The sequence below is a fragment of the Anneissia japonica genome, unplaced genomic scaffold (genome assembly GCF_011630105.1).
Source record: "Anneissia japonica isolate Jap-2015-1 unplaced genomic scaffold, ASM1163010v1 scaffold287634_len692169_cov176, whole genome shotgun sequence".
NCBI classification, from domain to species: domain Eukaryota; kingdom Metazoa; phylum Echinodermata; class Crinoidea; order Comatulida; family Comatulidae; genus Anneissia; species Anneissia japonica.
In genome coordinates, this window is record NW_022739883.1 from 213,986 (window position 1) to 232,513 (window position 18,528).

The window sequence follows — 18,528 nt, forward strand, 5'->3', positions numbered from 1 at the left end:
ATTAGATTTATAATATTGAAATTAAACTCTTAGGAAAGCATATGTTATAGACCATTTCGCAAAATTTGAAATGAAAGTTTCCGATAACCTATCAACTACGACTGGGGACTTCAAGAGGGCTACGCACTTCGCACTACGTAGTTACCAGTGTGCGCGCGGCGCTCTATTTGACACTACCTAGCTGCTCAGGCTAGGCTAGGCCATGCTGGAAGTCCTCAGTGAGTTGCGAGATGTTGGTGGCACTGTTTCAAAATAAACCTGATAAAATGGTCTACAATCAGTGAGTTTCACCCTGATGTACAGTACTTCAATTTAAACTAAAGCACATATGGCATTATATGTGACTGGCTCTAGCAAACCCAGATGTTTGAAGGCAACATTCAAAATGGGATTTTTGGTATTGTTAGATTCTACATGAATTCTTCTTTAAAACAATGTTTATCTAATGGAAATTGGTTGAGTATTAGCAAAGTTATGAATACTTAATTCATTGGATATCAGCCATGTAGGGTTTAAGAAAACAACTGCCAAAGACTCCAAAATAAATGGTGTATTAAGATTTGTATTTTCATATACTTTTCAGTTCGATTTAGTCATTCAATTTTTGCAGAAATGTTCTTCAATATATCTTCTTTTATAAAATCCAAAAACCTGAAAATGTTAAATTCCGATTCTCAAATGTTTTTGGTGCTTGTGCAAAATTAGAAATTGCTACAAACAGCGGGTTTTGCCAGAGCCAGTCACATATTTTTATACTATATTCAACTCTAAATATAACTCTACAGAAAGATAATTATTAAGTTGACCAGTATTTTGAACTTAGGTATACCTGTTATTAAGTGTGACTAGAAAGCTGAAATTGAATGTAGTGTTACTTTTTTAGCCTACAGCACCAACTAGATTGAAAGCGTGGTTAAAAGATATACTGTCTGATAAAATATGGAAATACCCTAAAAAATTCATTAAAAAATTGAAAAGCCTTAAATCATCTTTAAAACAGTGGGGGCACCAGATACTTTTTGGCATGGGGTCAAAGGTACCCAAAAGCAGTCCACAGCAACTCAGGCTGACAATGGCTGGGGCTTCATGGGGGAGGTAAATTTTATGAAGGCCCCATTACATTCCAAGAAATAGTATTCTCAGATGGAAACTGCCGCTGCTTTAAAATAGACAGATCATAATTTATCATTTTCTCTGGTCGGCAGATTTTCCTCTACAAAAATTACCAACCAAATATAGGCATCTATGTCAAGAATAGAGAAACAGCATTTTTGGTAATTGGCAATCATAGTTTGAACTGTACATGCCCATATCCAGGGTCATAATTGTTTATGTCAATTGACCTTGATACAGGCATGCGCAGTTCAAACTACAAATTGGCTTATCAAGTTTATTAGCTAAACACAGACAGTATATCGTTGAAGCCGGTTTCACACTAAGCGAATTTATTCGCGCGAATCGAAAGCATCGATTCATGTGCATGCACATTCACATTTCTATCACTTCAGCAAATCAGTATTTCAAACTGTTTCTACTTTTTGCGAAACGAAAAAAATGTGCAACCAATAAGAGCTCAGGAAACGAACCGACAATTTTGGTTCATGCGAATAAATTTGCGTAGTGTAAAACCAGCTTAAAATTATTGAGGTTAGTCTGACCCGCAATACCTGAGTTTAAGCTTTGACTGGCACCTGCTAGCTTGATGACGTCACCCCTACGGAAGCTCAGGAGTGTCGATTCTTGAGTGACGTAGTCCTTTACTGCCCGCACGTGTTGCGAGTCTCGCTCCAGGTCGATAATGTAAGCCTCAATCATAGATTTAATCTGTGCGGCCTGAAATAAAATCACAATTAAAAGCTTTATCTGGTTGTTATATTACATGATTCAATTCATACATTTTATACAAATCTGAAATATCATACGACTTAATCGGTTGGAAGCGGTTGGCGCATCGGTTGTGGCTTGGACTCCCAACCTCGAGGTCGGGGGTTCGAAACTCTCGTTGTGAAAATCGCTTGTGTCCTTGGGCAAGGCACTTTATCTACAACGGTTGCCTCTCTCCACCCAGGAGTACAAGTGGGTACCTGGTAGGTTCGAACACAACTGCGCTGATTACTAGCTGCAATATTATGGAATTCTCCCCAGGGAGCTGAGTATGTGTTCCATATGTGTTTGATCCAATACCGGGGTAGTAATGTGAAGCGCTTAGAGGCATTGTGCATGAAGCACTATATAAGAGCGACATATTATTATTATTATTATTAATCCGGGCATTTACTACTGTACATTATACGACAGTCGTACAACCAATCCGATTCCGCTGTCTGTGAGCCCTAGACAATTGATATTGGCAGTCTGAATGGATCGCCATTAAAAATGATCCATTGCATACGGGTTGTGGCGTTGCGTTCCCCATACACTCGCAGAGGCTGACGGCCATCGGACGCAGTAAGTGCCTGGCTCTATATACTAAAGTAAATAAAAACTATTCACATTAGAAACCAAGGATCTCCACCTTTATGTGCACACACAAGTGACTACCTCTCATTTACCTGACTGAGCTATGATGCTCTCCTAATATTTTGAATATTGTTAGTATTGTATTAACTTACTCTTTTGGTGTAGAGTGGAATAACCATATCATTTGAAAGGTATATTCGAAGGGTTCCATGCTGGGTCACTTTAAGCTCAACTACCTCTGGATATCTGGAAAAGAATATTACAAAATAATAATCAGCCCGAACCAAACGTTTAAACACTATCTTATCTTTCAGAGGCTCATATTGAAAAGGTAAACGAAAAAATGAGTATGGGTAAAGACATCATGTCCAAGCTTGTACCAGCTGTGGTTCTGGTATTGGTACTGGTGGTACCGGTATTGGTGCATGTATTAGCCATTATCTTTGTCCAAAGCCAGAGATGTCCGAAAGGGGGGGGGGGAAGAAAATGGAGGTTTTTTACCCCCCTCCCCTTGGAAAGACCTATCTCTGCTAGAAAGCTGACTACTGTTCTTATTGCAAACTGGGCAATGCAGCACAGCATATTTACAAACTTAATTATATAATAATAAAAAATATAAACTCACTTAAATGATTCTAGAATAACCAGTTGATCTTTTGTGGGTTCATACTCTCTGTGAACCAGTCGCACTCCAGTATGACTGACACCGAGGAGCTCCACTTTGGGGTTCTTACGTCCACCCTAGCAAGAAAATTGGAGTGCTGGTAATAGCAAGGGTGCACATAGTGTATGTGTCAAGAAAAACTTACTGTACAACATGCTGATGATCATTAAACATAATGATGATAATCATGATGTTGGTGATGATGAAGTTACTGATGATGTAGATGATGATGATGACATTGATAGTGATTCTGATAATGTTATTGATAATAATGATGAAGTTGTAGATGATGTTGAGGATGATGATGTTGAAGTTAATGATGATTATGATGTCGATCATGATGATTATGATGTTGACGATAATGCTGCTGATGACGTTGCTGATGATGAAGATTTTCAATGTTAAATGTTCAATGTTTATTTCCACAATTCAATACCATTCAATACGAAGGTATAACAAATCATCACATGATCGTGAAAATTATGTTGATGATGCTGTTGATGATGATAGCGATGAGACGTATAGCAAAAGAACTAACTACCAATCAGAAACATACCGTGACTGGAAAGAATCTTGTGAAGTATAGAGGAAGGGTCTGTGCAATGGATAACACTTCCTTCTTAACACTTGATTTGTGTTGTAACACAGTTTTCTCTTTCAAATTCTGGACTGTAATAGAATTCTTGTCTGGAGAATGAAACAGTATTACAAAATTAATGTGATGAAATTAAAAGCATAAAAACGAGATATAAAAATGATAAAACAACATATATTAGAAATTCTGATTAAAACGGAATGATGTATGGTAATATATGTTTGCTTACCAAACAGCAATTGCATACGCATCTTATCTTTCTTACTCAATCGAATACAGCTGTTGGACATGACATCCGAAACCACCTGCACAAACAGGAGATCAATAATCATGGGACTCTCTAGCTTCTCACCTGGACAGAACACCTGCAAAGAAAAACAAATGATGATGTCATTCTGTGCATTACAAAGGACCTTTCAGCTAAGCCCAGACCCTTGGACACTTGCTAAGGTTCCACAAGACAATAGCGTAACTGTACGTAAACATGTGCCTGTATGGAACAACACATGTTGTTGGACATTCTGATTGGTTAGTTTTTAAGTTTGATTGACACTCCTGACAAGTCCGTTTAACATGTCTACAATACTTATCATATAGTTGTGCTATTCTCCTGCTACTAATTAAACAATAACAAAATACATTACTATAATTAAAGTAATAACAATTATAATTAATGTTTTAATTTTGTATTGGTGGAAATACATACTTAACTTAAACTTAACATAGTAATACACTATTTATAGTACAGATCACAAAATACAGCACCACAGGCAGTGCACTTTTGCCTGTGGTGCTGTCCCCAAAGTCAGAACTAAATCTAGTAGAAGATATAATTTTAGAGGTACTCAATTTTAGAATGCAGGGGGTAGGCAACTCACCATTCTTCTATTTTAACGGTTTTTTTATATTTTTGTGTTTTTGTTTTTTCTTGTGATTTCAATGTTTTATGTATACTGGACCCTCTGGAAAAAGAGTAACATTTTACTGAAGAGAGTATAAAGAACAAATAAATTAAATAAAAATAAATAAAAAAATCCAACTTACCTCCTTTCTTATGTTTAGCTGCCAGTTGATAAGACTGTACGTATAAAACGGCGCTTGACTGGAGAGTGGGAAAAGTGATGTTGTGGTTTCTTCTAAGAGTTCCAAACGTGGACTTGCATTCGTTGGAGATTTCTCTATCTACAGGAATAAAAAGTATATAAAACTAAAGTAATAAAAATAAGGCCTTTTTTTTTTAACTTTCGACTTTTATAAAAAGCATGATTATTTTGCATTTTATGAAATTATGAAGATGACTCAGACAAGTACATTTTTTTGTTAAGCCAATAATACAGTCACAATGTGCCTATATATGGTCATGATGTAATGTCATCATTACCATATTTAGGTATGTCACAAATTTTTAATTGTAATAATATATAATAGTCTGGACAGGCATTTATATCATATTTTATATTTATTATTACATTAAATATTAATGCTTGCGGAACAAGACGTAGATAGTTCTGAAAGGACTGTTGTTGGTTGAGGAATGTCTCATATTTCGATTGAGTTGCTTCAATCGTCTACAACAGTTCTTTTCAGAACTACCTACGTGGTGTATTGCAAGCATTAAATATATTATTACTTCACCATGCAAACCTTCAAACAATACTTTACATTAACATTATTTTATGTGATTGGTGTATTCCAGTAGACAGCTACACTGCATTTAACTTACCAGCTCTGAGCCCGATTTCACTAGATTGTGGGCATTTAGAAACATCGTAACCTTCTTAGCATCAGCTGTAGTCTTTGGCACTTTTTGTGGCTTTGATATGATGGTAGACTATTTCAAGAAAAGCAAACGTACATAAAGCAAAAAACATGAAGCAGCTGCACAACACCAAAGCTTTGCTTCCAGTCAAAAAAAGACTTGACCTCAAGCCCTACACTAGTGTGTGGATTGTAGCGAGACTTAAGTACCATCTTGACTTTCCCTTACATAAATAATACCGCCATGCATAGGATAAAGCCTTACACACACTGTTACAAAACATAACTCATGAAGTATTAAAAAGCATCATTTTTAGCTATTTAATGAAAGCATGGAAATACAAAATTATGCTTTGCCAACATGATAGGAGGGAAGGTATGCGTATGTGTTTCCATGCACAATTTCTACAGAAGTTTAATGATAATTTGTGGCATTTTGTATATATATACTACTTGTTTAACGTGCCACTTCAGTTTTTAACTGCTGGTGATGGATGTATGTATTTTTATACCAAAAATAAATATAAATAAATAAACAAATACTGCGTATGAATAGCCTCAAGCAGAGTATAGAAACGGAAGAAAAAATCCATTTTACTTTGAAATGCTCCACACTCTCGTATGCCATGAAGCCCTGGAAGATTGGGAGACTATAGTGTTTTTAGCAAATTTCACGTTTGATATTTCTTTGCTGGTGCCGGTGGAAATGGAGAAGGATGGGGCGAGTGCTATGACCACCATCATATTGTGTGGGGAACAAATGAACAAAACAAATTTGGGTTCATACTGGTCTCCTTCCTTTCTATACTCTTTGCCTATAGACATAAAATGACATTGTATATGAGACCAAAGCTAAATAGCATGCACACTGCACAGGCTTCTTTTTTTGCCAACACCGACATATTCGGTGTTCTGTTACAGGAAAGGGGAGGGGGGCGCAAAATTGGGGTTGATTAGGACAACACTGCTGTATGGGGTCTGGGCGCTTTCCCCGCGAAAGTTTTGTTTTCTGACGACCGACAATAATCTGACGTGTTTTGCGGCAAGCACTTATTTCTTTTCCCTTCCTTCTTTTATTTTCTCTTCTTTTTACTTTCCAAAAAGGGGTGCCTGGGCTGGCCCCCCTTCTCTAAATCCACCCCTGTAGAGGGGGGCCCAGGGAGGGACTTTCACAGATAGAGAATCTAGACTACGTTGGGGCTGAGGTAGGTAAATTTATGATTATGGCACTTCTAAATGGACGGAAATGGTACTCTCAGACCGAGATTTCATTAAAATTTTTCTGTTCCCCATTTTTATATAATTTTTGAAAAATTTTTTTTTGGGGGGGGGGGAACATTTTATAAAATATTCATATGAACTCATTTCAGACAACAAAATATAACATTACACAGACAATATTCTTACATATGTGAGCTCAATATCTAGTACATTACAAAATTATACAAAATTCAGGCAGAATACCTACCTCTTTTTTAGGTAAAAGTCCTTTGGACATCAAAATATTTAGTGCTTCAGATCGAGCATCAGTAGAAGATTCTTTTTCTACCTCAGGCACAGAGTCTAGTGGTGGAGGAGGAGGTGGTGGTGGTGGGGGAGGTCCTGGTCTTGATAAACCAACAGGCAGTACTGGTGGGGGAGGTGGTGGAGGAAGTGGTGTTTGCACATTTGATGGTTTTACAGGAAAGGTTTTTACAGGAGATGTTTTTACAGGGGATGATTTGACAGGCTCTTGGTTTCTCTTGTCAAAATCAATTCCACGGCTGCGGAGTTTTTCAAGAGCCAAAGTATGATCATCAATTTTCTTCTGGAAGGATGATCCTCTTGACAACTTAGGCTTTGGCTTAGCTGCTGGTTTTGGAGGTGGGAACTTTGTTTCTCCATTCTCCCGCCTTTGCTGCATTTTATTTGCACGCTCTTTTATTAAATCAAAGTGTGACTGAGAGTCTTGTTCTGAAGGAGCACTTTTAATTGTGCTTTTTATCTCTGAAGAGGTTGATTTGACAGGTTTCAATCCACTCACACCAGCTCCATCACCGCCACGTGGTGGCCAGACAACCTTGCCAACCCGTATGGTTCTTGCTCGGTCATCATCAAGATCGACAACTTTACCTCTCTTCAGAAGCAGCATCTTCTCCTCATTTATAGGTGGTGGAGGTGGAATGCCAGGCGGAATCTGCATCTGCTCTGCTTGAGGAGAAACCTGTGGTGAGCCAGAGCTGGTAGGAGACACCAGAACATCAGTGTACTCTGGGGTAGTGTCTGTCTTGATGTTCACAACCGTCCTATTGAACTGTAACTTCTTGTTCTGGTGTTTTGATGTTTCCTGGGAGTTGGCCATAGCACTCTTGAGCTTGTGACCAGAGGTGCTAGGCCCAGAGCTACTGGAACCTGTTGCCTGTTGTCCCATCATAGTCTGTAGCATCATTTGCTGTTGTTGAATTTGCTGCTGTTGAGCCTAGAAGAATGCAAGACTAACATTAATTACAATAAAAGGAATTCAAAGAGTGTTTTACAATCACTGTTTGTTATAGATACACAGATATTTACATTATACCAAAAGAATAACCTAAGCTGTGGATTGAGGATTGGATTGGATTTCTCTGATGTGATACACACTAAGGTTAACCCAGGAAATTCTTAAGGCTTCTTTCCAGTAGGGTCCTTCTGGTGATGAGTTGGGAAGTACATTGGGAGACAATTAACTACTCTTTTCTGAAGAGTGTGCTGTGACCTTTAACATGCACATGTGCACTGTTGCACACAGGACCAATGGCTTAACGTCGCATCCGAAAGATGGAGCACTTTTGAAAACTTGCTTTTCAGCCTAACTGAAACGCAAGAGCAGCTAAGGGAACTGAACTAACACCAAGAGATCTCCACGGTTCAGTGCACACACCATACTACTTTGGTTTAAGGGAGTTTTACAACAAGCAATCAACAGTTACTTACTGCTATGGTTTGCTGGTTGAGTACAGACTGTTGCTGCATCATCTGTTGCATAGCTTGGGTTGAGGGGTCAATAAATGGTTGGGTCATTACAGGTTGTGGAGCCATTGCAGGTGCCATTGGAACTGTTAAGGAAATATTCCTAAAGTAAATTTATGCTATATGATATTCAGTGGTGGCACCAGATATTTGCTGACAAGGGGTCCGACATGTCCGACGGAGAGGTTCGAGCCAAGGGGCCAATGAAGCCTCGGTCGACAGCCTGGAATAAAAACTCCCTTTCAGGGTTCACTGGGGGAGTTTATTGCTTATTATGGTCCAAAAGGTGCTTTTAAACCACAATATTAGGGATTGGCACTCAAAATGACATTTAGATAGGCAAATTATTATTCTTCTTATTTTTGATCCAACGATTTAGTCGTGCGTCAAACGAAAGGGGGTGCAGGCCTGTCGGATAGGGGATAAATGCCTCCCAGCCCCCTGCTGGCACCACCAGCAGGAAGAAACCAAACAGTAATAACACTATAAAGGAATGCTAATAGGCAAATATTGAGAAAAGAATGAACACAAAGAGCATCTGGAATACCAGAATGAGAAAAACATGCTGAAGAACAAAAGGACAATTTTAGATAATTAAGCTTAAAAATTTTGAAATGAGTGTGAAAAATAAAGGTAACCAGTTGTGGCTGTGTTTAAAACTCCTTCCAGACTATCACATTTTGTTTGACAAAAACATGTGATATGCCTAAATATGGTCATGATGACATCCGATCATGACCATATATAGGCACATCATGACCATATATTGGCATACAACAGGTTTTTTTCAAAGAAAATTTTATAATCTAGACAGAGCACTACAATTTAAATGTAGAAAAGGAAACTTCTAAAAATCTTCCAGGCATAGCTTCCTTGTGGTAGGGTGCAAACTCTTCTGTTGTTGGAGTACTATATACACTATCATCATGTGCATGTGCATTTGTGTGTATAGAGGGGTTCTCTCAAATATAATTTTACACTGTTACAGTTTCATTGTTGTTGTAGCAGCATCAATAAAATATTAAATAGCTTCACAACTGTAATCAGGTTCACACTAGAGCGATTTTGATGACATGCCAAATATAATCACAATGACATCACATCATGACCATATATAGGCACATCACGACCATATATGGGCATACAACAGCTTTTTGTCAAAGAATATAATCTAAACAGAGTACTAGAATGTAAATGTAGAAATTGATGCATGTATGGTATTGTTGCGAACAAAGCCGTATTCACAAGCAGTATTCAACCCATTGGTGGATCTACTTTTGTATATTATACTAAACCAATTATAATAATTAATGCATTACCTTGCATTTGGTAAGGATTCATTGTTGGCATGGCGGTATAGCCTAAAAATAGTGTTAAGAGATTAAAAAAAAAACATATCAGAGGTGCATACATTAATGGACTTTTCCAGAGTATCAATCAACTTAACAACCGACCAATCAGAACATAGGGCCAGGAATATGGGTGTGTCTAACAGTATGTGTTGTCCTACAAAGGTCAACATATGTTGACCTTTTCTAAAAAGGTCAACACACGTATGTTTACACACTGTTGTTTTGTTGGGACCTTTGAACAATATCTAAAAGAGGTGGGGCTTATCGGAAAAGTCCATTAGAGATTTAAACCGGTGCTCAGTAGGGTAGTGCTTAGAGAACAGATGAAAACATTTAATAGTGCTTCCCATAATTCAAAAAGATTACTAACACTACGTGCTGTGTAGGCTGGAATCACATGCTATAAAGTTCACTGTTGTAAATGATACATCTTGAACCATTCCCAAATACCCCCAGCCACCCCTCTTTCCTTCCTAACCTACCTTGCATTGCTGGTACAGCTGTTGGCATCATACCGGGCACCATAGTCGGAACCATCCCAGGATTCATAGCCATGGTTGGCTGGGCAGCCATGTTGAACATTGCGGGCTGTTGTGGGACTGTTGAATAAAAACAATGAAACGTTAATTTTTCATAGGCATGTAGACCTCTTAGCCTACAAATAATCTTCCAAGAAAATTGTTATTGGCTTTAGAAGTTTACCTTGATACATAGGTGTTTGCATATATCCTGGAGGTCCCTTTCCACCCCCTCTCAGGCTTTTCTCCATGAGGAGTGGATTGAATAAATCCCCAGTTTCAAGAACAGGATTAAAAACATCATCAACATAATTATCCAGCTGGTCCCCAGTTCCATTGAATGGTATTGGTACACTCCGGATCTTCCCTCCCACCGACATAGCAGATTTTGCAGCGGAAGAATGCATACTTTCAGCGTCGCTAGATGAATTATCTTGCCGTGTTTCCACAATTGTGGGCAAGTTACGCTGATTTGTTGCATACCCCATCTGATATGGTTGAACGACTTCATCATCAATGTCATAATCGGGGTAGGGTGTTTCTGGGACACTTGGCACACTGATTTCTGATGGGGCGCGACCATTCCATTTGGCTGCTGGTTGGTAGTTGGGCATGACGGTGTCACCTTCAAGTAGGGCATCAATATCAACACCAGATCTGTGAATCATTTAGACAAAATGCTGATCAATAGAGAAATTCTCACTACTTAAGTACTTAATAAATTTACTTTATAGTACAGTACTAGCTGTGCTCTATAGAGTTCGAAGAGTAGTGAAAAAATAACTGAATAAAATAATATAAATAAAAATATACAGACAGAGCTCCGACTTCAAATGCAGGCGAGTGCAACATCTCTAGCCTTTGTGTTTGGGCAAAATGCACATTGAAAGTTTTAAACTCTCACCTTGAGTCTTACAAAAAATGAATTTGTATTAATATCATTTTTTTAATATTCATTTCATAGCCAACCTTGTGTTTGTCATTGTCTTTCTTTGCACTGGATGCATCTTGATAGTTTCTGATGACACCAAGAAATTTGACTCCTGGACTGGAAGATCTGGTGGCAGCTCCATCTCGCCAATGAGATCCAAGACATAGTCAAATCCGGAGAGCTCATAGCGTCCTGTGCCTTCTTGTAGTTGTAGAGACCAGCCTTGCAGGTTCTTCTCATTTTTTCTGTAATTAGATGAACAGCTTAGATTTTCGGTGAACATATGAATATCGTAGAGGGCAGTATATTAACCTGTTCACTTGTAGAAAATTTGGTTTTTTTTTCCCATCATGACCTAGCTAGGGCTCAGATGCAACTATCTGATAGGCATCAGGGGTTGGATCTAGAATGAATATCAGTTAAAGGGACAGCTGAGACAAGCCTAGGCTTCTAAACTGGTCCCTCACCATTGCATTCACTGTTTTGTTGTCATTGGTGAAATAAATTTCGTGTTGATTGATTGACTGATTGATTTATTGATTGATTGAATATTCTGCTGGGAGAGGGTGCAAAGCTGCAATGCAGTCTATAGTCTGAGTGGGGAGGGTTGAGTATGTACCCTTCGCCATTCTGAGAGTCTCAGCAACTTCAGTTCTATTAATCTTTTATCTAAAAATTTCACAGAGAAGCGAGTGTCTCTTCTGCCAACACCCAGATCTTCTACTGGGCATACAAATGGGATGACAGATGGTGGAATAGAAACAAAATATGAAATCTGCATAGACATACAGTTGTATACTATTCATCCAATATGCCACCTACACACACATACTGTACAGTACAGTAGGTCTATTCATAGTTTTTACGCTGGCTTCCAGGCGGTTGGAAGGTACAGAGCACAAGACTTACCTCGCCCGCAGAGCTGCAGCCACAATCTCTTCACCTGTCGTCCAAGAATCCACTTGTACGGTCATCTCTTGACCGTCCATGAACGCCAACTTCAGAGCCATTCTGGAACGCAGACGATGAGCTTTCCACTCAAGGAGTGTCGATGGGTATGTACGAGGAACACCAAAATCGAGGGCGTATGGGTTAATGAAAAGAAGCTTGTGTTGGCAGTAGGACTTGTAACCATTATAGGCATGATCAGAAACATACCTACAAATAATAAATTCAATGTATTGTAGAAAATTATGCAAATTTTAATGGATCTAAAAAAAGTTCACTTGGCAGTTATAAGATGAACAATGCTTATAAACCAAGTCTTGAGGCCATGAAGTGGAGTTTTTTTAGCCATGAGAAAAAGTCCTACTGTGACAGAACACAGAGCAGTGCAACTGAGAGGGGGCAGAGGGGAAAGATCCCCAGGGCCTAAGCTTACCAGGGAGCCCATATAAATTGCAGGTAGCAATTTTTTTTTCAATATTTCTTCAAAAATAATAATTACTATCATGGGCCCTCAATAATGGCATGGGTCCCCTAATAATGGGCCCCTCCAGACTGACAAGGCCCCCATAAAAATCTGTTTGCACCTTCAGCGCAATCTTTTCCACACCAACCATTTCCCCTCTTCCTGATTCCTCTCAGCAGCCCTGACCCTGAGATTAGTAGGCAAGCATCTTAACCACTAATTTATTCAAATCCCCTCTACAAATTCAAGGGTAATGTGACTTTCACTCTACCATTTCACATTACTTTCTAAAAACGTGGGCACACCTACGTCCTCTCCCCATTACTTACTTTAATAGATACTTGTACAGTTTCTTGGAGGGAGGCACGCAGCCAAGCAAATTAGCCATTAGGAGCCAACCTCTTTCATTCTCTGCCTCAGATACATTGCCAAATGTTTGGTTGCACAACTGACTATAAATTTCATCTCGGAGCTTCGGAAAACTCAAACCCTAGACCAAATATAAAGAAATATATGATGATAATCAAAAAGGAGAAAATGCAGAAAAATTTTTTAAATAATAATATTTTATTCATTATCATTAAGAATCCAGAATTTTTCTTTAAATCTTGGATTTTTTAAAAAAATTACTGTGATTGTAATAAAGTAATGAAGAAAGATGGGCAGAGTGTTGGTGTAGGTAGAAATGATAGTAAATAAAATGATTTTGTTGAAAATGATAATGAAGATAAAAATTATAATCATCTGAGACAACATACCTCCTGTACAATATAGTTTCCATAAATCGTTGCCGTATTTTTCTCCATCTGTTGGTCCCCCATAAATCTTTGAATCAGCTTGAATATTGCAAGCGCTTTGATCTCCTCCTCGTCATTTAGGTTATGGAATGGGGATGCGATCGGATGACTCAAAACACCTAATTCAGAATTCTGTAGCCAAAATATTAATCAGTTAATACACCGTAACAGTGAGTGCGGTTTGCTAAATAATTTTTTATTGGCAATCCGCAGAGTGTGCCATTGACAACCAGCAGAGACATCATGATGCAAAGTGCTCACAGGAGAGCGAAGGTTGGATTCATCGGTCAAAGTTCATACAACGATGCAGTGTCTACCCAACTCAAGGTGAACAAGTTAAATCTCTACCTAATACTACTACAAACAACACCTTAGAATACCGATTGAAAATTATACCTATCTAATCTGATCTGATCTTAATCAAGTAAAAATCTGCAGAGTAAAGCAGAAAGAAAATTTGAAGAAAAGCCTTTTTCTGCAGATGTAAAACCTAGTGCCTTACCCGAAAGTAAATGTTGACATATTTAGAAAAGGGAAACTGGTTGATATCCAATGGGAAACTGATCATTTGCTGAGTTTGAGCAACTTTCCCGACAACCTTGACTACATTTCTTTCCGTGTGTGGTTGATTCCACTCTGAAAATTTAAAATATGAATTGCCTTAGAATGACGAAATGTAGCATTGTACAATAGCTCATGAACTATAAAATGAGGAAAAAATACACAATATCTTATACATCTAAGAGTCAATATCATGGTTTCTTAGAATTGAGATTGAAGTATGATTATGTGATGTTGAACATAATGATGATGATGATGTATATGATGTCTGTGATGTTTTTCATGATGATGATGTTGGTGATGATGATGAGGAAGTTGATACTGATGTTAATGTTGATAGTGATGATGATTATGTTAATGGTGATGATAATAGTTATGATGAAAAAGCATCAGTGAATAAACAGAATTGAACATACCACTGGTTTTATTTAGCACTAATGAAAGGTCATAAGGTATATCGAGGCGAGACACATCAATTGGTGATGAGGACTTTGGCATAGAGGGTGCTGTTCGCTTTGTTTGCTGGATGGCATTATGCTTTGTCTTCACTTGTATTAGCTTGATAAAAAATATAAATTAATTAAAGATTATGCCTGTGAAAAACATATTAAAACACTGAATTTTCTTATTTAAAGAGTTTCTGCTAGCATATTTGAAGTTTATCAGTCCATTTGATAGTAGAATATATTTAGTAAACCAGGAAAAAGTGAAATCACATTCACTGTTCTCTGAGAAAAATATATATACTTACAGTATTAAAATTTAAGAAGTAATGTGAAGGTACGAAAATGATTATGAAAACCTTAGGTAATTTAGTGAGAAAACATTCAATCTACAAACATACCATTCTGTACTTCTTTCGCTGTTGATATCCTCTATACGCCGCTTGCAAACAGATAATACTGCGGATTATCAACTTGAATTTCCTACGTGCTTGCCAACCTCTAAACCGTGCTTGTATCTCTATTGCAGATTTTCTCTGCTTTTGGAATAGCTTGCGCATCAGAAAGCCTTTTGTATAACGTTGAATCACAAGTGTTGCATTTTTAACGATTGCAGATCGTCGATATTCAAGATCACTTTCAAGTCGCTCTCTCAAGAACACCTACCAGGAAGAATTAGGATGTCATTTATGCATATATTTCTAAGATGCTATAAGGTATGGAGGTATGTAACACATGAGTTTTATTGGAATTTTATTCAAGTAGGTGTATAACAGGTTTTGATGTATACATAGGAGTTTTACAGGTTTTAAATTAACATAGTTGTTTTCACACCTGTTTAAGTAACCCAGAGAGTCTTTAACAGCTGGTTAAGAGTAACACAATTTTTCACACATATTTAAATAACACAACAGGTGTTTCAAAGTATCACACACATTTCGCAGGTGGTCAAGTAAAACAGGTGTTTCACAGCTGTTTAAGTAACATGTGTGTTTAACAGGTGTTTGAAAAACACATGTGTTTCACAGTATCACATGTGTTGCACAGGTTGTCAAGTAAAACAGGTGTTTCACAGCTGTTGAAGTAACACATGTGTGTTTAACAGGTGTTTGAATAACACAGGTGTTGTACAGTATCACATGTGTTTAACAGGTTGTCAAGTGAAACAGGTGTTCACAGCTGTTTAATAATAAATGTGTTTAACAGCTGCTTAAATAACACAGGTGTTTAAGTAAGTAAGGTGTTTCACATATGTTTAAGTAGCACAGTCGAGTCACAAGTGTTATATTATCTAACCGGTAAGCAACAGCATTATACTTTACCTTTTTGGAACCGATTTGGTAGTCTCTTGCAAATGATTCACCAGCTGTGTTTAGGATCTGTATACATAACTCAGACTTAGGTACCCGAAGTGAAAGCTGACCAACAAGGAACCTATACCTGTACATAAAAACATAATATAATAATTGATCCTCACTCTACAAAAGATAACATGATTCACATTCACAAAGCAAAGAAAATACAAATGAGAGAGAGAACTGATATAAAGTGAGAGTGAATGGAAAGGGGATGGAAAAAATTAATTTGTTTGAAAGCAGGTATAATTACTAGGCTGCACAGTTTATATCGTATATTCCTATGCATAAGACAAAGCTCAAATAGCAAATTGCAATCGAAAAACAGGGGGTCAACTTATACACACAACTAATGTTTATCATATGTGTGGATAGTCTGTAATATGCAAATTTGAAACTGAATGAAGCTATTTTTAGTATGAATGAACTCAATTAATGCGTGAAAATAAGATTTTGATGAATATTTAAAAGAACATGAAATGGTATTATTTGGAAGATTGGCCCTACATTTGGAACCATTTTTATCCAGCTAGATGCAGTATCAAGAGCATAAAAGGCAGCAAAAGTAGGAATTCTGACTATAAAGCAGGGGGTCATCCTTTAAACGCCAGACATAAAAAATTGTCAAATCTTCTCAAACTCGGTAGGTCGTCTTATGTGCGGTTTGCCTCATACCCAAGTATATACAGAACGTACCTGTCAATGAAGGCCAGGAAAGTCATTCGTATTGGGTATCCCAATTTACGTATGCGAATTGTTTCTAGCATGCCAGAATAACGTAGCTGATCCATCACCAGTGAATTGTTGAAGCTCATCGGCAGTTTATCGTTGTTTGGCTTGATGCAACGGATGAAGAACGGGTTGCATCTATAAACAAATATAAACAAAACAGATTAATTATTATTTGTTCACAATTAAAAGATAAAAAAAAAATAATCCAAAATTTATTAAAAAGTCAAATATTAAATATATAAACGCTACAGTAATAGGATCTATACAGATCATACAAGGTTTTTCATGGGATACATAAATAAAAGTATGAATTTATTATACTGTAATTCAAAAACAGAGTAATAAAATACATAAAGTCATAATCAATTATGAGTATACTTGGTCATATTGTCCATGAGGTCCCCAAGTGATTCGTTAAATCTTGTTGCCACAGTCGAAGCTCTCATCTTCTTCATGGAGGTGAGACCTTGGGTCATCATAGCACGAGTCTCTTCTGATTTCCGCAAATTCTTGAACATCTTCGAAACAAGCTGATATGACAACAAAAACAGTTTTAATATTATTATTATTATTGTTATTATTATTATTATTATTATTATTATTATTATTATTGAATTTTTACTCTTTAACGCAATGTATTTTATCGTCCATTTTTACTAAATTTTATTCGTCTCTGCCATTTTTTATCTTGCCGATCTTTTACTTGTGTTTTGTTCACTCTTTTTTTTAAAAATAAGAACACTATGGAAGTAAGGATTCTATTTCCTTGTTTTCCTGTCATTGTATTTTTGTATTTACGAATACTGAATAAAATCAATCAATCAATCAAGCTGCTCTCTGTGAAATTCAGGTGGTAACTAACTATCAGAAAATACTTTAAAGCTGTTGGTCGGTCCTCCTGGTAACACATGAAACATAAGCATTTCAAAGAAGGCAGTATATTTTTCAGACACAGACAATGAATTTCCTCCCCTTGCACTGACCAACTCACTAGGGGTGACACAGCAATGTGGTACCTGTGACAGATTCAAGGGGGCCCATCCGGCCCGGGGCCTCCTATTTCTTTCAAAGCTAAAAAAAAAATTGAAAAAAAAAGAAAATTCTACTTAAATTTTGAGCCTAAGAGTGCCATTTTCCGGCCATCCAGAGGTGCCATAATCATAAATTTTCTTACCTCAGCCCCAACCAAGGTGGGGCTGAGGTAGTATAGAACCTCCATCTGTGAAAATCCCTCTCTGGGCCCCCTCTTTTCCAAATTCCAAGATCCACCACTGGGTACCACAGTTCCTCAAGAGCACAGCTAAGATTCCTGAATTACTTAACTAGCACTAATTATGTTACTCTAAACTTCACTATTGTCAAAAAATCTGATTATTAATGTATGTTTTTTTTTTATAAAATTATTTTTTTTTAATCATATATACCTGAGATTTGCTCTTTATCAGCATTTCTAAAACATCAGCACGCAGCATGTCACGATTTTTATCCAAGAATCCTTTGGCACTGTAAGTCACAAGACCCGCATAATGTTGGATACCGAACTCCATTTTTGACATTTTCGGCTTTTTGTAGCATTCATTACGGCGGTGGTTGTGATGACATTTCTCAATAAAGGATGAATCCATACCCTATGAATATTCATTAGGGAAGTTACATTAATAAAATAATAATTAGAAAGGTAATAAATTTATTATAAAATTAAAGAATAAAACATTTCGTACCCTGGGAAAACTACTTTCATCATCCAGAATATGGAATATTCCGATTGGACGTTTTCCTATCATGTCAAGGCACGGTTGGTTATCTTTGTATGCCACGTTAGTCCACTTAATGCGTTCACGAACATACTCCTCCTATACGAATACAAAATATGCGAATAATTTACAGTACCATACAGTAAAATAAAATTGGTCTGTATCAAAATGGTTAGAAGAATAAACTATAAAAAATTAAATAAATAATA

At 37.2% G+C, this 18,528-nt stretch overlaps 1 protein-coding gene across 5 annotated transcripts in view; it reads right to left on the reverse strand.

Annotated features, from left to right (window-relative positions):
* The window catches only part of LOC117118110 (unconventional myosin-XV-like), a 51,147-nt gene that overhangs the window by 14,224 nt on the left and 18,395 nt on the right, over window positions 1–18,528 (reverse strand). For 4 of the 5 annotated variants that reach the window (XM_033262611.1, XM_033262613.1, XM_033262610.1 and 1 more), the window contains exons 16-39: window positions 18,287–18,418; window positions 17,990–18,193; window positions 16,944–17,095; window positions 16,530–16,700; window positions 15,801–15,918; window positions 14,880–15,140; window positions 14,452–14,593; window positions 13,977–14,110; window positions 13,436–13,606; window positions 13,007–13,167; window positions 12,176–12,424; window positions 11,305–11,511; window positions 10,520–10,992; window positions 10,300–10,416; window positions 9,785–9,826; window positions 8,430–8,551; window positions 6,946–7,935; window positions 5,443–5,550; window positions 4,764–4,901; window positions 3,949–4,084; window positions 3,681–3,811; window positions 3,086–3,201; window positions 2,613–2,706; window positions 1,668–1,833 (exon numbers count right to left, since the gene is read on the reverse strand). In XM_033262611.1, coding sequence (XP_033118502.1) covers window positions 1,668–1,833; window positions 2,613–2,706; window positions 3,086–3,201; window positions 3,681–3,811; window positions 3,949–4,084; window positions 4,764–4,901; window positions 5,443–5,550; window positions 6,946–7,935; window positions 8,430–8,551; window positions 9,785–9,826; window positions 10,300–10,416; window positions 10,520–10,992; window positions 11,305–11,511; window positions 12,176–12,424; window positions 13,007–13,167; window positions 13,436–13,606; window positions 13,977–14,110; window positions 14,452–14,593; window positions 14,880–15,140; window positions 15,801–15,918; window positions 16,530–16,700; window positions 16,944–17,095; window positions 17,990–18,193; window positions 18,287–18,418 — 4,735 coding nt within the window. The remainder of the gene's footprint in view (window positions 1–1,667; window positions 1,834–2,612; window positions 2,707–3,085; window positions 3,202–3,680; window positions 3,812–3,948; window positions 4,085–4,763; window positions 4,902–5,442; window positions 5,551–6,945; window positions 7,936–8,429; window positions 8,552–9,784; window positions 9,827–10,299; window positions 10,417–10,519; window positions 10,993–11,304; window positions 11,512–12,175; window positions 12,425–13,006; window positions 13,168–13,435; window positions 13,607–13,976; window positions 14,111–14,451; window positions 14,594–14,879; window positions 15,141–15,800; window positions 15,919–16,529; window positions 16,701–16,943; window positions 17,096–17,989; window positions 18,194–18,286; window positions 18,419–18,528) is intronic. The other variant, XM_033262614.1, reaches the window with a different exon arrangement.